Source organism: Coloeus monedula, assembly GCF_965178545.1.
Source record: "Coloeus monedula genome assembly, chromosome: 6".
Taxonomy (NCBI): Eukaryota; Metazoa; Chordata; class Aves; order Passeriformes; family Corvidae; genus Coloeus; species Coloeus monedula.
Genome location: NC_138786.1, coordinates 49,314,741 through 49,333,066, shown reverse-complemented (window position 1 = coordinate 49,333,066; position 18,326 = coordinate 49,314,741). Strand labels below are relative to the sequence as shown.

The following is an 18,326-nucleotide window of genomic DNA, read 5'->3' as shown; positions in this document are numbered from 1 at the left end:
GACAGGAATGTAAAATGTTTCCTACAAACTCCCTAAGTCAATTACCCCTTTCATATTTCTTAAGGCTTTCACCCTTCCTTCCTTCACACGGATACTTCTACCACTGTTCCAATACTCTGCTGAAGTTATAAACCACTTTTGTTGTGGCACTGTGAGTCAGCAGAACTCGCCGAGCAGTTCCCACTGCACAGGGCTCCAGGGCTGGTTCACAGAGAGCATCTTCATAGAAGCATCATCTGCACCTCTGTTCAGGATTGCAGGTACGCCAACCCCTCTGTGAAGGACATCGTTATTGTCAAGGCCATGCTTTCCATTCCTGGAGAGACAGAGAAAAATGTTCAGGGTGAAATGGTGATCCTTTCAGATGAAGGGGAAAAACAAAAACGGGGAAATGATACTTGTCCTTTGAGACACAGTAAATCAGACTGAAAGATTCTTCCTCTGAAATGAAGCACAGAACAGCTGCCTCAGTATTTAGGGATGCACAATCCAAAAATTAGAATGTCAGCTCATGCTTGCATTGCCTGCCTTTTGCCTCCTGCCAAAGAAAGTTAAATAAGAAATAGCTGTTATTGAAAACACTGTTTAATCCCTCCAGATACTTGCAAATGCTGGAAGAAGGAACATACTTGGTTTTGCAGTGAAGATTCATGTTTACTTAAAATCTTTTTTCTGTGAAAGATGTACTGACCAACCGCTTTCAGTAGCTGTGTAAAACTGTTCCCCCCTAGGAACCCAAAATCCCATGGCGCATCCACCGGCCACGCCCAGAAAGGGGCGCTGTCTCTTTAAGGCGGCGGCGCGGGCGCCCCCTGGCGGCGGCGGCGCGGAGCCCGCGGGGCGGGCGCGGCCCCTCGGTGCTGCGACGGGGCGGGAGCATCCCGGTGCCCGCCCCGCGAGGTGGGTGGGAGCGGAGCGCAGGGGACGGCCTGGAGGAGGAGGAGGAAGTGGAGGCGGCTGCGAATAGCGGGCAAATGGGGATCTGAGCGGCTGCAGCAGCAGCAGCACCAGCAGCACCAGCACCACCACCGCGGCCGCGCAGCAGCAGCAGCAGCGGCAGCGACGACGACGAGTGGGCACGGAGGCGAGCTCGGCGGCGGGGTCCGTGCGTGCGGGCGCTGCGGGCGTGCCGCGGGGCGGGCGGCGGCGGCGTGCCTGCTCGGCTGGGCGCTCCGGGGCTGGTGCGGGGAGCGGCTTCTCTCTGCCTCGGCGAGCTGCCCGCCGGTGCGGGGAAGGGCCTGTCTGGGCTGCCCGCCCGCCGGGGGCTGCGCCTGGCGCGGCTCGGCGGTTCAGCGGAGCGGGCGGGCGGGCGGGGGGCAGCGCCCGCCGCGGGGAACCGGCTGATCCTCCTTTCTCTGCTTCTCTTCCAGCCGTCGCTTGGCAGGCGCCGAGTGCGAGCGTCAGCCGCGCTGCCCCGCCGCCCTGGTCGCCTGCTCGCGGGGCGGCACCATGCAGACGTTCCTGAAGGGGAAGCGGGTGGGATACTGGCTGAGCGAGAAGAAGATCAGGAAACTGAATTTCCAGGCCTTCGCCGAGCTGTGCCGGTAAGGAGGCGGCCCTCGCCGCGGAGAGCGCCGGGGCGGACGCCGGGGCAGGCGGCGGCCCCGGGATGGGGCTGGGGCCGCTCCGTGCTCGGCCGTGGCCCGCGCCGCCCTCGGGCGTACCGCACTCGGTGCGGGGATCCGCGGAGCCGGCTCTGCCCGCCGGGACCGGGGCCGCAGGGCTCGCAGTGCCCCGGGCACCCCGCCCCGCTGCCTCCGGGCCGGGCTAAGCGCTCCTGCCTTCCGCTCACCTGGGCGCTGCCGGTCTCTCCAGGGAAGCACTATCCGGGATGGTGCAGCGTCCCCGTGGGTGTGCGAGGGCCCGGCACAGCCCCACGTTACTGCCCGCCTGGGTGCATTTCTGTCCCCTGCTTCCCGAGAGGTCTCTGGTATTCCCGCTGAAATAGTGTAATTTGGGATCTCTGCGGACCTTCTTACGAAGCCGAGTTATTATTAGAAAGAGTCAAACGTCTGGGAATAACTTTCCTTCAAGTTGTGTGAAAACATGTAAAATTAGGGTCTACAAACCCCTGAGTAAGCTTGTATTCATTTGAGATGTGAACTAGACGTCTGAAGGTGGTATAACCACGTCTATTTTGTGCTGTCCCAGAGGTAAAGGTTAGTTTGATAAGCTGTAATTAGACTTCATCTGTATAGCTTAGAGGATAATTTATGCAGTATATTACACAATTTTATTATTTAATTGGGAGTTTAAACTCCTTATGGGTCCAAGGTCTTGTGACATATACATCACAGTTTCTGATACTGAATAACAGCTTTTTCTTACTTCATTCTAATAGTAAGTTTATAACAAGGATACTAAATCAATTTTGATAATTGAAAATATGCTGCAAACTTTACAGAATATATTGTATGGGATGTCAAATACACTTTATTTAAAGCATGTCATTCTAAAAACACCAGTCCCTGTGAAATTTCTGTTGACAGCACTTGCTTCTTTCAGTAAAGATGAAGGAGGCAAAACAGAGAGCTATTTCAAGAAAGTGACAGAAGCTTTTACATCAGCTTTTGTACTTGACATTTTGTATCCCCTCCATCAAACTTCAGCAAAATTTACTAGACTTTTTTGGAAGTATAGAAAGGGCCACAAGTTCTGGTTTAATGTCTAATTTCACATGGTTCTCTAAGCAAAATTCTTGTCGATGAATAATGCTAAGTTTTGCCCTTGTGTGAGATTTTAGGTTAGTTTTTGTGATGCTCAAAAATACACTTTTTACCTCTATTAGGCATATGAAAAATGTAATTTTTAGGGCTTTGAGGTTTGGTATAGGCTGTTTTTCATGCCTGGAAACTACAGTGAATCTCAGAAAATCCATTAAAAACTTTTTGGTATTATGTACTGTACATTGTTGTATTTAGGAATCTCCAAAACTGACTTTTTGTCCTCCATTGTCCTTGTTTCTCTTTTTGACTAAGTGCTTTGCTTCATTTTTCTCTACCTCAGAAATTCCTTACACTTGTGTTACATAGCATGGATCCACAATTTCTTTGTGTACTGTATAAACTTATTAATAGTTTTGGGTCCTCATGGTGCTGCGAAAATTGACCCCAAAGAGTCTCTCTTGCTACACTTTACTAATTTCTTGGTGAAAATTAGGCTACCTCATCCTGTACAGGCTAAGCTCAATTTGAATACCACTTACAGACACTGGATAGAGGTGGCTGTTCATACATGCTTTGGTACTTTTAAAAGCATTATTAGCATTTCTGTACAAGCAGAGTTAAATGTTTGGTTTAAGTATCAGTACAGTCATTGGAGCACATTCTGCTGATATCTTGGATGCTCTGTTTTCATTCCCAGTAATTTCTATGACACCAAAGGGAGGCTGCATTCATTTAGGCAAAGATTTCAAGTGTTTGTGGATAATATCTACTTGATAACTTGTGTGTTTGTAAACTTTTTTTTCCATAGACAAAGTCGTGCCAAACTCAACATGCATCTTACTAGAAATCTTGTGTATGGTAAAAAACAAGACAAGCATACTCATTCCTGTACAGTGATTCATGTGTTAGAGTGGACTATGTGTCTGTCTGTCTACTCTATGTGCTTTATGGTGACTGCTACTTGGAATTTATTTGCCTGTTGCCTAGGGATATACTTTCCGGATGACTACAAAGTTCAGATTTGTTTGTACGGGTTTGTGATGGAGCAGTTATATAGTCCAGGAAAGTAAGAGGAGCCTCCTAATGAACTCCTGAAGCATGCTGGCTTTAAATCAGGGGTATTGTTAGGATAAGGAGAATCTTCATTTCTTTACAGTTTGCCAGGGCAGCCACTTCTTGTGCAAAGCACTGACATCTGAAAGAGGTCATGGACAGACATTTCAAAATCTGTTCAAAGCATTCTCTGAGAGATGGGCTCTAAGTGCTGGACTGCTTTCTTAAGCATGGCTCCAGGTTTTAGGTTAGATTGTCTGAACTGAAAGGAGACATGAGCCAGTGTGAGTGGACCAGCAGTTAAGGTGCAGCTTTGGGGCATAGGCAGCCCTGCCTTGAGCTTTCTGCTCCACACACACTGGGCAGGAACCTTAAATACTTTCCTCATGTTTGTATCCAACTTGAAACTTCCGTATGACTGACATGGGAGCTGTCCTGCCTGAACATAGTGTCTTGGGACTTTTGCCTAATCTTTTTATCCACAAGGGAATCTTCCTCTTATCAAAGGCCTTAGAGTTCACCTGCACGTTTGGTCCTCACTGAGACAGACTAGATATATCCCACCTGAGCCATATTCTTAGTAGAGCATAACTTTGTAGAGGTAAAGGTAGTGCCAGTGTTTGTATCTACCTTCACATTTATAGCCCAGACCAGTGATCCCAAATTGTGAGTTCCAGCCCGGTGCAGACCTTAGTGCTTCTACATCTCCTTGGGGTTTCTGAGCAGAGTGGTGAGAAAAAGGGCAGTGTGTTTTCACAGGTCTGTTGCAGAGAATCAGTGATCCCTGAATACTGCCTTAAGAGCTGTTGACCTGGAGGATAGAGCAGTTGGCCTGTCACCTGGGAAGCCTGGTTTCAAGCCTGCAGCTGATATCTCCCAAGGGAGACCAAACCTGAAGATAGGCCAAGCTCACTCTGATCCGCTGGCTGAACCTGCCACTGTGTATAGAGAGGAATGTGACTTCCCTCCCCAGTGCCAGGTTAGTCATTCTCCCTGCTATGTCTGAAGCACCCTGGCAGGGGCATTCCTTTGGGATGAGGTGTGTCCTCTGTTCTGGTCTGTTTCCTGAGGTGGTTTTTGGTTTTGCCCAGCGGCTCTTTTCTATGTAAGCTGCTTTGTAAACTGGCATTGGAGCAAGACTTTTATGTTCTGTTCTGTGCATAGGTACAGTTTCAGTGGTGAGAAGAGAGTTTCTGTCTCAGTCTTGCTGATAGGAAGGCATTCCTGTTTGAGTTGTGATATGGGGTTGAGCTCTTTTATGTGGAACAGGGCGCTTGGTACATGTTTCTTACACTGTCTGTGAATTTATTAGGCAACTTACTACTGTTGCCAAGTTGTCCTGTGCTTTTAGTAAAGCTGCTAGAACACCATGCTTTGTGTTGCTCTTGGAATTATCTGCATTCCAGCATATATGCTGCAGCTGCAGTTCCCTGAGTGTAGGGTGCTTGTGGGACTGCAGCGTGCAAATGTCCGGTTTGTGCATCCCAAATAGACTTTCTTGTGAGCCTTTATGTTTTGCTCCTCTGGTGCAGGTGGTACAGTCTCAGAGCTTTAGGTTGCTGTCTGTTGTCAAAACATAGAGTATCTGTTGCCTACTGAAAAGTAAGCAAGGTTTCTAGGCACTCCTAACTGAGAATTTAGGAGCCTGTGATATAAGGGTGTAGTTTTGATGTTGTCATGTGTCCCTGCGGCTGCTGAAAGGAACAGTTCCTCCTTTCTCTAGCTGCTTGGTCTCATCCTCTGTCTCAAGCTGGGTTTAATGATTATGCAGTTGGCAAAGACGCTCAATCCAATCAGTTCCATGCTCATCACACTGACCTTGGAATGGCTGTCACTGTGCAGGTGCATGAGCACTAATACGAGGTTAGGGAAATGGAGGTGCCACATTCCATTATAGAGATGGGAGAGCTGTTGTGTGAATGTCAGATGGTGATGAGGACTCTTGGATGCCCATGTTATCATTTTGTAAAATTTGTGTGCTTCTGTGCATTGTGAATAACGTCTGTGGACGTTGTGAATAAAAAGACTCCTGTTCATGCCATATGAGGAGTGGCATATATGCATAAAAACGCCTATACATCTACTCAGTAAATGAGTTGTGTGTGTTTGGCACCAGTTAAGATTAGTGAGCTGCAGCCATTTACAAATGTCTCTTTGCTCTGTAAAAGCCTCCATTTCCTTGGTAGTTGTTCTGCTTGTCAGCTGTTACTATGGTCTCTTTTGGGAGCTCTGGAGATATGAGGCAGTAAGGTCACGGCAATATGAATAAGTTATAGTGATGTGAAGTGAAATATGCTTCATCCAAGAGGAGATAATTTAAAGTCACCTAATTCTAAAGGATAAGCTACTTCTCAGTTATTTTGGACAAAAGCATTCACATGTGCAGCTTGTAAGTTTGCATGGTAATGTGGTAGCTTTTCTGTGTAGCTATATACATAAAAAGTCAGAATTTCCTCTAAATGGCATGTAGAAAATGAATAGAAAAGGAGTTGAAGAGTTGCCTGAAGATGTAGTTCATGTCATAATAAATCCCACAATTTGACTGATAGAAGAACAGTGCTTGTCCACCCTAATGGCCAGATTATTTATGGTAAGAATTTACTCTGCTGTGGGTTTTTTTTTGTTTATTTATTCTGTTTTGGTTTTGGCTTTCTTTTTGTTTTGTTTTTGTTTTGGGTTTTTTGTTTTGTTTTTCATAAAACAGGGTGAGCATCTGGGAGGAAGAAGTTCTCAGGAAATTATAGAAATGCTGAGAAACTCAAATTCTGCCCACAAAAGACAATGGAAGGGGGGTGACTGTGTTATGCCTTTTAGTAAAGCTCAGTTGTCTTGATTTTTAGTGACCAAGCCAAATTGACATCTTCCCTCCTTGAGAGATCATCCATGTCAAACTGATAGCATCCCCTGACATGCAGGAAGCTGAGTTATCTTGGTCCAGTTTGGATTCCTAGGTGCTATGCACTGGTGAAGACTGTTCGGAAACTCGAGGCTGTGTTCTTGAATTGCAACCTGCATCAGTTCAATAGGTCTGGGATTTAGTACAGAGCTTTGGTTATGTAGCTCCAACAGAGCATCTGTCAACTGTGCTGAAGACCATTTTGTTATGACAGGTCACTGTCATAACAAAATGGTGTGTTGGTTTGTTGGGTTTTTTTCATTGAGTTATGATGAAGCTATTTTGAGGCTGATACCAGGTCAATCTGCTGAACATAGCAACCAATGTTTTTTTTTTTCCCTACCAAAATATTAGTATGCCTAATTTAAATTTCTGTAAATTTCTGAACTTGTTTGTCTTTTTTTCCTTTTCTTTAGGCTAAATTGATTCTTCAACTTCTGACAGTTTAATTTTTGTGATATAGTTAAGTATTATTTTAGCACATACGAGAAATCACACTATCTAGTAATCTACCATAAAATGGCAAGCACTGTTGTCAGTGCTGTAGATCTGTATGGTTCTCTTTTTCTCTTCTAAACTTTATTTGTGGTCCCTTGTGTGCCATGGCCTGTGCACAAGAACCTAAACATGAGTTTTAAGACAGATTTAAGAATAATGCTGGTTTGAGGGTATTAAATTAATCTGTTTCTTTATATAGCAGGCATGAAGTATATTACATATTTTTTCCAGGAAGAACTCAGGGGATTTTCTTTAACCCCAATTCCCCACAAAAAAACCCTAAATACTACTTTTGTTAAATATCTGGCTTGTGCTAGTTAGCTTTTACAGCCTTAAAAGCCATAAAAATAAAAAATATATGTGTGTTGATCAATAGCTCCCATTGTTGGTTGTGTTAGTCTGAAATACTATATCATGAGAAGTAACTGGGGGCCAGATGGGTGGGTAAGTTTCTTTGACATCAACTCTTAAAGACAACTGGCCTAATGGTAGAACTTATACTAAGCCATGAAAAAGTGTTGAAGGTAGTAGCAAAGAAGGATGTATTTCTTGGAGAAGAAGCTCACTCTGTTTCTGGATTCCTGCTCCTTCTTCTGGTCATGTGTAGAGACTTTACATCCCGGAAGAGCTGGATATGTGTGCATTTTCTTCATCTCTGAGAGCACCTACTGACAGGCATTCTTCTCACAAAGAAAGAGCTTGTGGTGTTACGCTTGCAGAACCATTTCATGGGAACACAGCGCAGCTGCTGGACAACAGAAGTGACTGTAACAATCACCCTTTCATAGTGACTCTGTTTTGTGGTCTAGCAATCATTTACCTCAGCTTCAGGAAGTTTGTGTCTTCCTTATGGCACATCCCTTTACCACAACCTGTTGGAACTGATATGCAGCAAAGGAACAATAAGTCTGGTCATGTGGCAGCTTTTCTGAGAAAGATGTGCATTCTTTTGCAGATCACAGGCAGAATACAAGTTGACAGTGTTGCCAAAAAAAAGCCCCAAAAAACCCCAAGCAAATGTCATCTTGGGGTGTGTGAGTTGGAACAGAGCCTGCAAGGCATGTGAAGTAATGCCTCCATTCTGCACAGCACTGATAATGCTGCTGCAGTAGCCTCACCTACTGCCTTTGATCTGGGGCACAGCATTTCAAGGAAAAGGCAGATCAGCTGGGAAGTGCCCAGAGCAGTGAGAAGAATCGGACATTTTGTAAATACAGTGTATTGTACTGTGCTATTCAACATAAAGAAGAGGCTGGAGATGGATCTTGTCTGTAAAAAGCTGTTGTAGAAAAGACAAAAATCCAACACGTGCTCCCCCTCCTCTGCCAAGCATATTCCTCAGTTCTGTTGTAGGTGGAAGAAAAAGTAGTGGCCTTCAACTGTCCCAAGAAGGGATGATAGGTAAGTGAAAAAGATACTGTGATTGTCTAGGCAGGCAGTGGAATTTTTTTGCTTGAGAGCTCTACAACCACCTTGGACAAATATGCTGGGAATGATACAGGCCTGTGGTGCTGTTTCAGGGCAGAGATGTTGACCTCTCCCGAGGTCAGTGCTGTTCCTGGCTTGGTTCAGTCTGTAATAGTGCAGAAGGTACCTGAGAAACCGTTCTTGGTGTACATTAAGTAGCTTGAAGTCCATTTACTAATTTGGGAGTCATGACTTGGGAAGTCTAAGCAAACAGTCTTAATGTGTGTAGATCTCTTGAAAGTAGAGGCTCAGTGTGAGTGGGGTGTCAGAGATGACAGAAAATGTTTCCTCTGTCTTAATGTGCTGCGTCTGGGAATTGATAATATCTCCTGATATTGGCCAGATAATGTGCTGTTCATCTCAGCAGTTGACACTTTTTGATGGATAACATTCCTGAACATGTTCCAAAGAAAGAAGGAAGGAGTGCACGTGAAACACGCTAAAGTAAGTGTGATAGTAGATAAAATTAGCACCTGGGCTGGTCACATCTGTGCCACAGTGTTGTGCAACAAACCCTCTCTTGTCTGGTTATCTTCCGTTTTCTCATTTTTGAGTTCAGTGTTCAGTTCTTGAAACAATGGCTTGTTTTGTACTAATGGAATTTAACTCTGCTCAGAAGGAGTTATGTGGTTAATATAATCAAGGAGGAAGCTGCTGATACTTCCATACTGTCCAAATACTACAAAAATACTAATTAGTATTCAGAGAGAAATCCTATTTGGGACAACCACGCTCTTTTGGAATGGCTTTCAAAATAACTGAGTTTCACTGAAGGAGGTGTCCTTTATTTCCAAGCAGAATGTCCTTACTTGTAGTTCCTTCCTCCCAGCTGCAGTGCTTGGGCTAATTTGACTGGAGTGTGATTGCCACTCATGTAAAATAATTCCTGTGAACTGGGAACCAAATCAGAAGTCTGCTCTTTCCCACAGGCAGGGTACTACCTATGCAGGCAGTAGGGTGTAGGCACATTGAGAGGTTGCTCTGAGGGCTGTCGAGGCTCGGATCTGTAGAGTGGAAAAAATCATGTTTCTAGATCTAATGGCACTTTTAGGAAAGTAATTGTCAGAGCCAGGCACAAGACTTGGAAGCAGGTTCAGTTCACATCAAGCTGTTTAATCTTCTCCCCTCTGATGCCAGTTAGTGAAGATCTGTAACATGTCTTGTCTTGTAACATATTGCTGAGTCAAGTTTGCTTGCTTGGAAGAATTCAAAGTTGGTCCTTCCTCCTCAGAAACAGCCTTGTTTTTGCTCTTCATCAGACTCCTCACAAAGTTTGCTTTCTCCTTGTCAACAAGGCATCTTCAGTTCTTTCCCTTTGTAACACGTTGGTTCTGCATGTGTGGTCTGGGTCCTGAGGCACTGCCTCGTGAAACTGAATTCTTCATGGTGCCACTGGCAAGAAGAAAAACAAGTAAATGAGACATGTTTGTAACAAAATACAAAATACTAAATCTTGAGCTGTGAAGCCATGATGCTCCTGGCTGTCATTCTGAAGCCCCATGGTTGTCTCATCAGACTACACCACCAACATTCATGGATATTGGGGGTGTCGTCCCCCCCCCCCCCCCCCAAGAGCATTAATGAGCTAAAAATCAGTGTTTTAAGAGACCTTGTTTGAGTTGAATGTTTTGGCCATAAGCAACATAGATGTCTTTTTCTGAAATCTGTGTTTTAACATGCTGGTGATTCTTTGTACTTTCTGTAATTTTCTCCCTGATGTTAGGTATGGATAAATACATGCAATACTACAATGTGTTTTGTTACAGCAGGAAGTAGTAGTTCAGAGGATTCTCTGGAAACAAGGACCTTGGCACTGTGTGTTGTAGTGCTTAGTAATGGCTCTTGCTGCCTAACCTTGATAAAGTTATCTTCATGTTGGAGTTGGGGCAACTGGTTAATAGCTGATAGAACAAGTGATGTCTGGGGTGATTAATGGTGCTGGAAGGAAATGATATCATAAACGTTCACTTATGAAATGCCACGCCTGACCCACTGGCAGCCACAGTGCCACAGTCCTTTCTCCCTGCTGTTCTGAAATGACTTCTGTGGTTTAAAACATTGGTGGGATGACTAGGCTTATTCCTTATGTTGTCACCCTGCTCTCCCTACAGGGATGAGAAGTGTCATCATTTGTATCGGTGGGCTGTGAAACACTGCCTGCTTCAGCAGTATGGTATGTTTTAGTGAGTCCAGCAGTGACCACTTAAACCTAGTTGGGTATGTGTGTTTCAAGGAGTTATTTCCTTGTAGTTAAAAAACAAACCACAGAGATGAATGTAAATACAGAACACTCTTGTTCTTTAGCTTTATCGGTGTGTCATGCAGCTGTGTGTAGATGCTGCTTTGTTCAGGAACATGCTGTTCCTTTGATTACAAAATCTCATCTCACTTTTGGGGAATTTACAGGCTGAGGATCCAGCCCCCTCTTGCTGCTGTCACTGGAGTCTGGTGCCAGTGCAGACGGAATGGGCTCTCCTTGCTGCCGTTTGAAGGGTGAGGGGCTGGTGGGGGTGATGGTGAGGTTACTCCCATACAAGTTCATCAGTATGTTTTGCTTTGTAGCAGAGAATGTAATTGCTTGGAGCTGTTTGGGGTGACAGACCAGCTGAAGAGTGTGAAACCAGCCAAACAGACCTGAACCCAGCCGGCCAGGACCTGAAGGGATGGCTGTAGCAGTTGCTTAGGCAAAGTATGAGGCACAGAGCAAATGTGCTCACCTTCCCCTTGGCAGACCCTCCTTGCATTCTGTCAGTCACTTCTAGAGACTTTGGTGGCAGCAGTTGTGTCCGTGGTACCACCTATAATAGCCATGGATGGATCTGCTCCACATAAACCTATTAATGCATTTTTGAACTCTCTTTCATTTCTGCCATCAGGGGAACATAGGGAGGCTATTGCCGTTTGTTGGCAGTTCTCTAGTTTGGCCATGAGTAAAAACATAAGCAAATACAAAGTTGCATTTGCTGTGTTGGAGGGGGGGGGTTGGGTTTTGGTTTTAGCATGGTTTTTTTGTTTGTTTGTGTTTTTTTAAGCCTGTAAAGGAATAGGTATTACTTATTTTTAAGTGTATGTCTAGGTGTTCGTTTTACAAAAGCACCCTGTCTCTTGGCTAATAAAAAAAAAAATTTGGTCAAGATGTCTTGAAAAGTTCAGAAGTCAAAAGTTCTTCCCTAAAAGAAAACACTTTCCTGCTAAAAATAAAATAGCTTCTAGACGAGGGAGGAGGAACTAAGAGTTTGGTACAGTTTAGAAGCCATCTTCCAACTTAATCTAGTGCATGGTAATCTGTGACTTGAAACCAACAGTGGAGGGGTTTGTGGAACTTAAAAGCCCCTTGTAACTGAAGAGAGAAGAGTGTACAGATCTTCATTTGTTGCCTGATGAGGTTAAGTGCTAACATAGTGGAGGGGCACTCTTGAGAAAGTGAAGCATTGAATTAGTACTGCAATAGTAACAGAACCCCTGTCTTTCTAGCATTTATGCCAAATGTGCAATTAATTTTTTAATAAAATCTGCACCTGACTTTTGTCTTATATTGAGAGCATTGAGTTTTTCTGGTCTTCCTATTGATTTTTTTAGTTAACATTGCCTTTCTCAGGTCTCAAGAATGACTTTTAAGTTGCTTCAAGTCTCCATTCTTTCACCCCGGTGTCTTAAATGGATTTTCTTTGCCAGTAAGTCTTTAAGCACAGATGTGCATGCACTCAGCCAGCCTTATGGTCTTAGAGTTACTGTGCTGTCTGGAACAGGTATACGCCGACAATGTGTTGAGTCATGATGTTTCCAGCATATGTGGCTTTAACGTGTCATCTGAGATAGTCTGGGTAAACTGTGTTATCAGAGACTCCTGTACAAGGCACCCTGGCATGATAGAACTGTGTGTGAAGCTCAGCATTCAGATACACTTGCTAGTTGGAGGGGTGGGAAGAGAAGGATACAGGGAGCTTGTTCTGAGGTTGCCTGTGGTGCTGCTCTTGTTTTGTCGACAAAGAGGGAGCTTAATTCACTGGAGCTGTCAATCTGGTAGTTTTCAGGCATTGAAAGAAAACTCCTGTAAAACCGTGTGTAAGAGGGAGGAAAGGAAAAAGAAACTAAGCAAGACTACTATTTTGATGAAAGATTGATGATATAAAAATCCCCCCACAATTGTAGTTGCTGACCTGCACACTGTATCTAGTAGAAAAGGGAAAAGCATAAGAGTAAAAGGGAAGTATTATTGCTGGCATATTGGGTTGGAGCACTGTGTGCTGGGGGAAAAGTACGTGATGGTAGAATTGAACAGCACCCTTTGTCCCTTGGTAGAAGTTTTCTTTTTCAAAACTGCCACCTTTTAAAGCTTGTTTAGTCTGTGGAGAAAAATAGTTTGTGCTACACTGTTAGTTGTTCCTGGTTGCATGAACCGCAAGTGGGAACTGGGGCAAAAGATCTATTTGCAAGTGAAGAAGCACTGGATGGGGTTATATTTTTTTGACTTTGTGGCTTGATATTTTGGTGTAACCTTTCCTTCTGTCTCAAGAAATAGATCAAAGTCCAGGGACTTTGTCCAGCTTGAAGTGAATTTTGAAAAGAGTAGGTCTTTTTTTGACCTTTTTCCTGAACAAAAATTTTAACATGCTTTGAATAGAAAGTACAGGCTTGCTGCTAGATAGGGGATTGAAACTCCATTTTGTTTTTCTTTCTCTTTCTAATGCTATTTTAGGCCCTCAATTCTCAGCATCTGGGAGGATGTGTGCTTCAAATTTTGGTTTCTGGTTTTTTGGGGTTTTTTCTGTGATTCAGTAGAGTGAAAAATCTTTGGTCATAGGCATCCACCAGTCTAAATTGCTTTTGTTTGGGGCTAATTTAGTTTCAAGAACTCTTAGCTAGTGTCCTTTCTGATTCCTTTGTTAGTGCAATGTAACTAGCTTTAGTCTTTGTGTGCTATAGGGCATTGATCTTCATCACTTTTATTGCTTACTAGTGATGGATAGCCCATTTTCAACTAGCATTGCTCCTCAAGGTAGAGCATTCTTGTGGATCAGAACTTGCTTTTTTCTGTAAAAATAGTGGATCTTGCTGTTGTCTGGCCTAAATGTAATTTAAAGGCTCTGTTAGATATCTTTAAGTATCTGACAAGTTATCAGTGGTTCCAGATATTGTAATCAAACCGCATGGATCTTTAGCATATAGCTCGTGTCTCCCTGAGAGGGCTCTGGAGAGTAGAGAAGACTTTGCTTGATTGATGCTGGTCAGCTGCTGTTTTAATTGTGAATGTTTCTAAGAGACTGGTGGGATGTAAGTGCTCATTTGAGTCAAATAGGAGTGGAGCCCACAATGACACTGTGAGGAGTGAGAAGTGATTGAATGAGAAAGGCATGGGGTCATTGGGGAGTTTTGTCTTTTTTCTCTGAGTAAAATAAGCTCAAGTGCATAGCAGAGAATTAAGGTTGCAGCAAACTATCACTTCCAGGTATGCTGTGCTGACAACCAGCTCTTGTAGTAAAAGTCTTTCCTCATTTTTGTGCTGCTGTGTTCAGTGGTTTCCTGATCAGTGAAGGGGCTGCATCTTGGCTCACAATAGGTATTGTTTGGGTGGGGGTTGGCACAATATTTTTGTGCTGTGATTTGATCCCTAGTTTGTCTTGAATAATCTATTAAAATGTAATGCTTAATCCCTTTCCTTTTTGGCAGGTTTTCCTGTAGTATTTTTGCAGTAGTAATGAAACAGTGTAGCTCTGCTTGCAAGAGAATCACTGAAGAAAAACAGTATTTTGGGATGTTTCTTTTGTGCCTTTGGCTATAGAACAGAAAGAACAGCCAGAGGCAGAGTAGGTTGGACCTCCAGTCTGACACACTGTCTGTTCATATGTTAACGAATAACTTCCCCGATTTTCCCTAGTTTCTCCTGTTTGCAATTGTGAAAAAGTTCTGTAGAAACAGATATTGGGAAATTTCTTCAAACAGGGAAATATGTTTCTGAAATCACAGAACATGGTTAGAACATTTACTACAGCTAATGTGTGTTTTCAAAGTCACTTTGGTACCGGCAGACTGTGGAAAAGCGTGTTTCTTCCCTGCCCCCTACCCCAAATTACTCTAACAGCAATTAGGAGACCTTAATTAAAATGCTTAGTTCGTAGCTTGGGCAAGACTTTGGAAACAAAGTAATTTATTCTTAGATAGCTTTTCCAAAGATTTCTTCTGGTGCAAAGCTGTTTCCTGATGTGTAAGATCAAGATCTCTAAATCTTGTTTCTTAGACAAATTAGATGGGGGACAAGTTCTTTGTACAAGTGCTTATTCCTGAAAAAGTAATCCTTTCATATGAATTAGGTTAAGATTCAGAAAAGCTCCTACTTTTTAAGGTGTTGAGTTTCTTTGACCTTGGTGGGAACTGATCATGTTCTCAGGTTTTGGCCTAACCCAGCTCACTCTGAAGGTATTGGGAATCTCTGTAGCTGGATTCCTTGGGAACTGGATATTCTGAACTGGTGTTCAGATTTTTTTTCTTTTTAAATGGAAAGCATGAGAGACTTGGAATGGAATGGAGATTGAATTTTTTAATGTTGGCACAAGTTTGATGGCGAACCTGGATCACCACATGGATTTCTTTCACTGGCTTGTTCTTGCTTCGTTGTACCATAGCTACTGACAGCAGGCGCTTAAAAGATGGCATGGCTTGATAAGAACAGCTGATGGCCAAGAATCAAAAAGGTGGTAGGTAGTAATTAAAACATGCAACCATGATGCCATTGAAAGTACACTAAATGCCTACTTGGCCCAGGGAAGTATCCAGTAGTGTAATTTGAAATTTGTTTTTGTAGGACCAAGTACAGTATTTGAGTTTCCTTTTGCTTGTTAGTGCTGTTGTCACCTTTTCTTATGTTGACTGATACGTGGGTGTGAAAGCTCCCTGGCAGAATAGACTTTTAGCACACTTGCTGCTGGTAGTGAAACCTGAACCACAAAGGGTTTGTTTCTGGAAAATGTGCATGGTCCATGTGAAATCTCCTGGTTCCCTCTCCCTTTAAATTGAAGTAGATTGCCAGTTTAGGGCTGATCCAGGCAGATTGGAGCAGCCTAGCAATGCTGTTAATATTAAAAGGCTTGTGCTGGAGAATGTTTTTGGTTTAATATTTTTCGGTCTTTGAAACAGGTAGTGTCTGTGTGGGGCTGCTTTCAGTAGCTGCTTTGGCTTTGAGAGGATCATTGTTGGAGCCTTTTATAAGAGCAGTGATGAAGGTTCTCTTTCAGTAAAACTTGACTTCCTTTTGATGAAGTAAAAACTCTTAAAAGGTTAACTTTTTCTCATTCTTTGCATGTCTTCGAAAGTGAAAATTTTTTCCCTGGCTTTTTTCCTTCTCTCCAACACTTCAGGAAATTAAATTATTTGCTTAAAATGCCTGTTGGCGGTGTTGGATGCCTACAGGAACTCAGAGGTATTTCTGCGAGGCCAATCCCCAAAAAACCTGAGAGATGGATCTTTCCTGCTGTACTGTAAGTGTATAGTTTGACTATGAGTTTTTGAAGCACTCTGCCCAGACAGTTTTGAAATATGAGTCTTAGGTGTATGTAGATGAGCTGGGAACAATTGAAATGTGTTTAAATCTTGATGTCTTCCATGTATTCACTAGGACAGGGGTTTTACAGGGAGTTTCCAAATCAAGGAATACTCCCCTCACCAAGAGAGACTAAAGACCCTTGAATCAGACACAGGCCTGGCAGCCAAAATAGGGTTGGCTTTTGGCTCAGTAGTAGGCTTAGCTGTAACTTAAATTCATTAGAAAATTCACTAATTTACTTTTCTGCATGTCTGAAGTAATACAAACCTGTCAGAATGCTGTTCAGTGGCTTATCATTGTATGTGTTGCTCAAGATCATTGGATCTTGAAGAAGAGCCAGTCTGTGTATTACTTCATCTTGTTATTTGTCAGCAGCTCTTAATTTACATTTAGCTATTCCAACACATGGTTCAAAATTAAAAATTAAAGTTGTTAAAATTTGTCTCCTTCTCATTGGTGATTTCTGTAGAGAATTATTATTGGACCTAGTTGTTGAGGATGCCAAGATGTTTTAACAATTTTAGTTCACTCAACTGCTGTTCTCTTTCAGATCTATTTAGCTTATGAATGTTTTCAGTTCATATACAGAGTAAGTTACTCAGTTTTTGCCAAGCTAAGATTTCATCTTGCATTGACTTTCCTAACTTGGTAACTTTAATTTGTGGTGAAAATAAAACCATGGTTTGAAAAGCAAGCAAAGAGGAGAGGAGGAGTCAGGAGGCTGTGTACCAATCCAGTGTAGAAGAGAGAGTGATAGTGGTAAGGATTGTTTTCTTACTTATATTTTTCTGTACTTCTTGTGTGGCTGCCTGAGTTCCAAGAAAGCCCTTGTAACTCTGTAGAGCAAGTAGTTGCCATTTTCCAAGTGCACATGAAACCTGCTCAGGAAAATGAAAACTCTGGAATCTACAAATAAATTTGAGCTTGAACATAAACCTGCTTAGGCTAATGGGAAGGTTTACCTAAATTGGAAATTTGGAAAAAAAATCCCCCAAAGTAGAAGTATTTTACTCTTCTTATAGCAGCTTATCTATGAAGGTACTATATAACTTACTCATCTAGCTGTGAACTTTAAAAAAAAAAAAAAAAAAAGATAAATAATCACTTCTCAAGTGATTAATTTTCTTTCACATCTGTATGTTGTTTACTGGGACCAGCTCTTCAGGAAGTCTGCACTCCTCTGTGTTTATTCTACACAGTTTTACTTGTATTAAACATCTGAAAAGCTCAAATGATTGGCTAGTTGAGGGTTGTATCAGCAGTGTAACAGCTTGGTTTTGTCATGCTTATTTAAAAACTAAAAGATCAGATATAGTCTGCAGCCTTTTTTCTAAAAGAAGTTGCTGTTCACCATTGTACCAAGAAACTATTTTTTCCCTTCTAAATGCGGCCTGGATCTCCTAGGAGATTTGAAGACTGCATAGTTATTTTCTGAAATATAGGCTGATTTGATGCATCTTCTAAAATGATGTTTGAGAAATAGCGCCATACCTCTTCCCAGTGGCCAGCAAGCAGCACACAGCAGTGTTTCAGTCTTCCCTTACAGGTGAGGATGTAGCTGTGTGAACCTCTGGCCTCAGATCCCATCCTAACAGTGAAAGTGGAGCAGTGTAATCTAAACACTCCCAAGTGAAAAAAAGGGGGCAGTTAATAAGGTGAGCTCTTTTCAGTTGTCTCAGTCACAGGACTGAAAACAGTGTGTCTGCAGAACACAGTGTGTTCAGTTAATCTCTGGGTATGTGAAGGTTTCAAGGAGTGCTCTCACAGGAGAGAATAAAATGCCTAACCAGAATGAAACCTTTCTAGACTACAAAGCCCTGTGCCTCCTCTCCTGGCTGCTTTTCAAATGGACAGCTGTGAGCCGTATGTAGGAAAGAAGATGGATGTGGCCATCAGAGCGGGCTGCCTGCTGTGATGCCCCGAGCTGGTCTAAGCACCCTTCCTGATCCAACACAAGGGTCATGCATGCACTTAAGTTGGGGTGCTGTTTCTACTTCTTCTGAAGGAAGTTCATGTTGTTGAGTTGTCCTGGTGTGATACTGTGTTCTTTTTACCATGATTTTGTGGATGACTTGTAGACTAGTACTGGCTTCTGAAACTGCATGTTTGCATCAGGGAAAGGAGATCCTTACTCTGTGTTCTTATTTTATACTCAGATTGGCAGTGTGCCATAGATTTCCCATGCTGTTGATCTGTTGGAGAGTGC

The 18,326-nt window shown here is 43.0% G+C and overlaps 1 protein-coding gene across 1 annotated transcript in view; it reads left to right on the top strand.

The window, feature by feature from the left end:
• The first annotated feature begins 973 nt into the window (after nucleotides 1-973).
• ITPK1 (inositol-tetrakisphosphate 1-kinase) overlaps nucleotides 974-18,326 on the top strand; it is a 144,337-nt gene continuing 126,984 nt past the window's right edge. Inside the window, exons 1-2 of the mRNA XM_082283215.1 lie at nucleotides 974-1,101; nucleotides 1,371-1,544. Of these exons, the coding sequence (XP_082139341.1) occupies nucleotides 1,450-1,544 (95 nt within the window). The 5' untranslated portion in view covers nucleotides 974-1,101; nucleotides 1,371-1,449. The remainder of the gene's footprint in view (nucleotides 1,102-1,370; nucleotides 1,545-18,326) is intronic.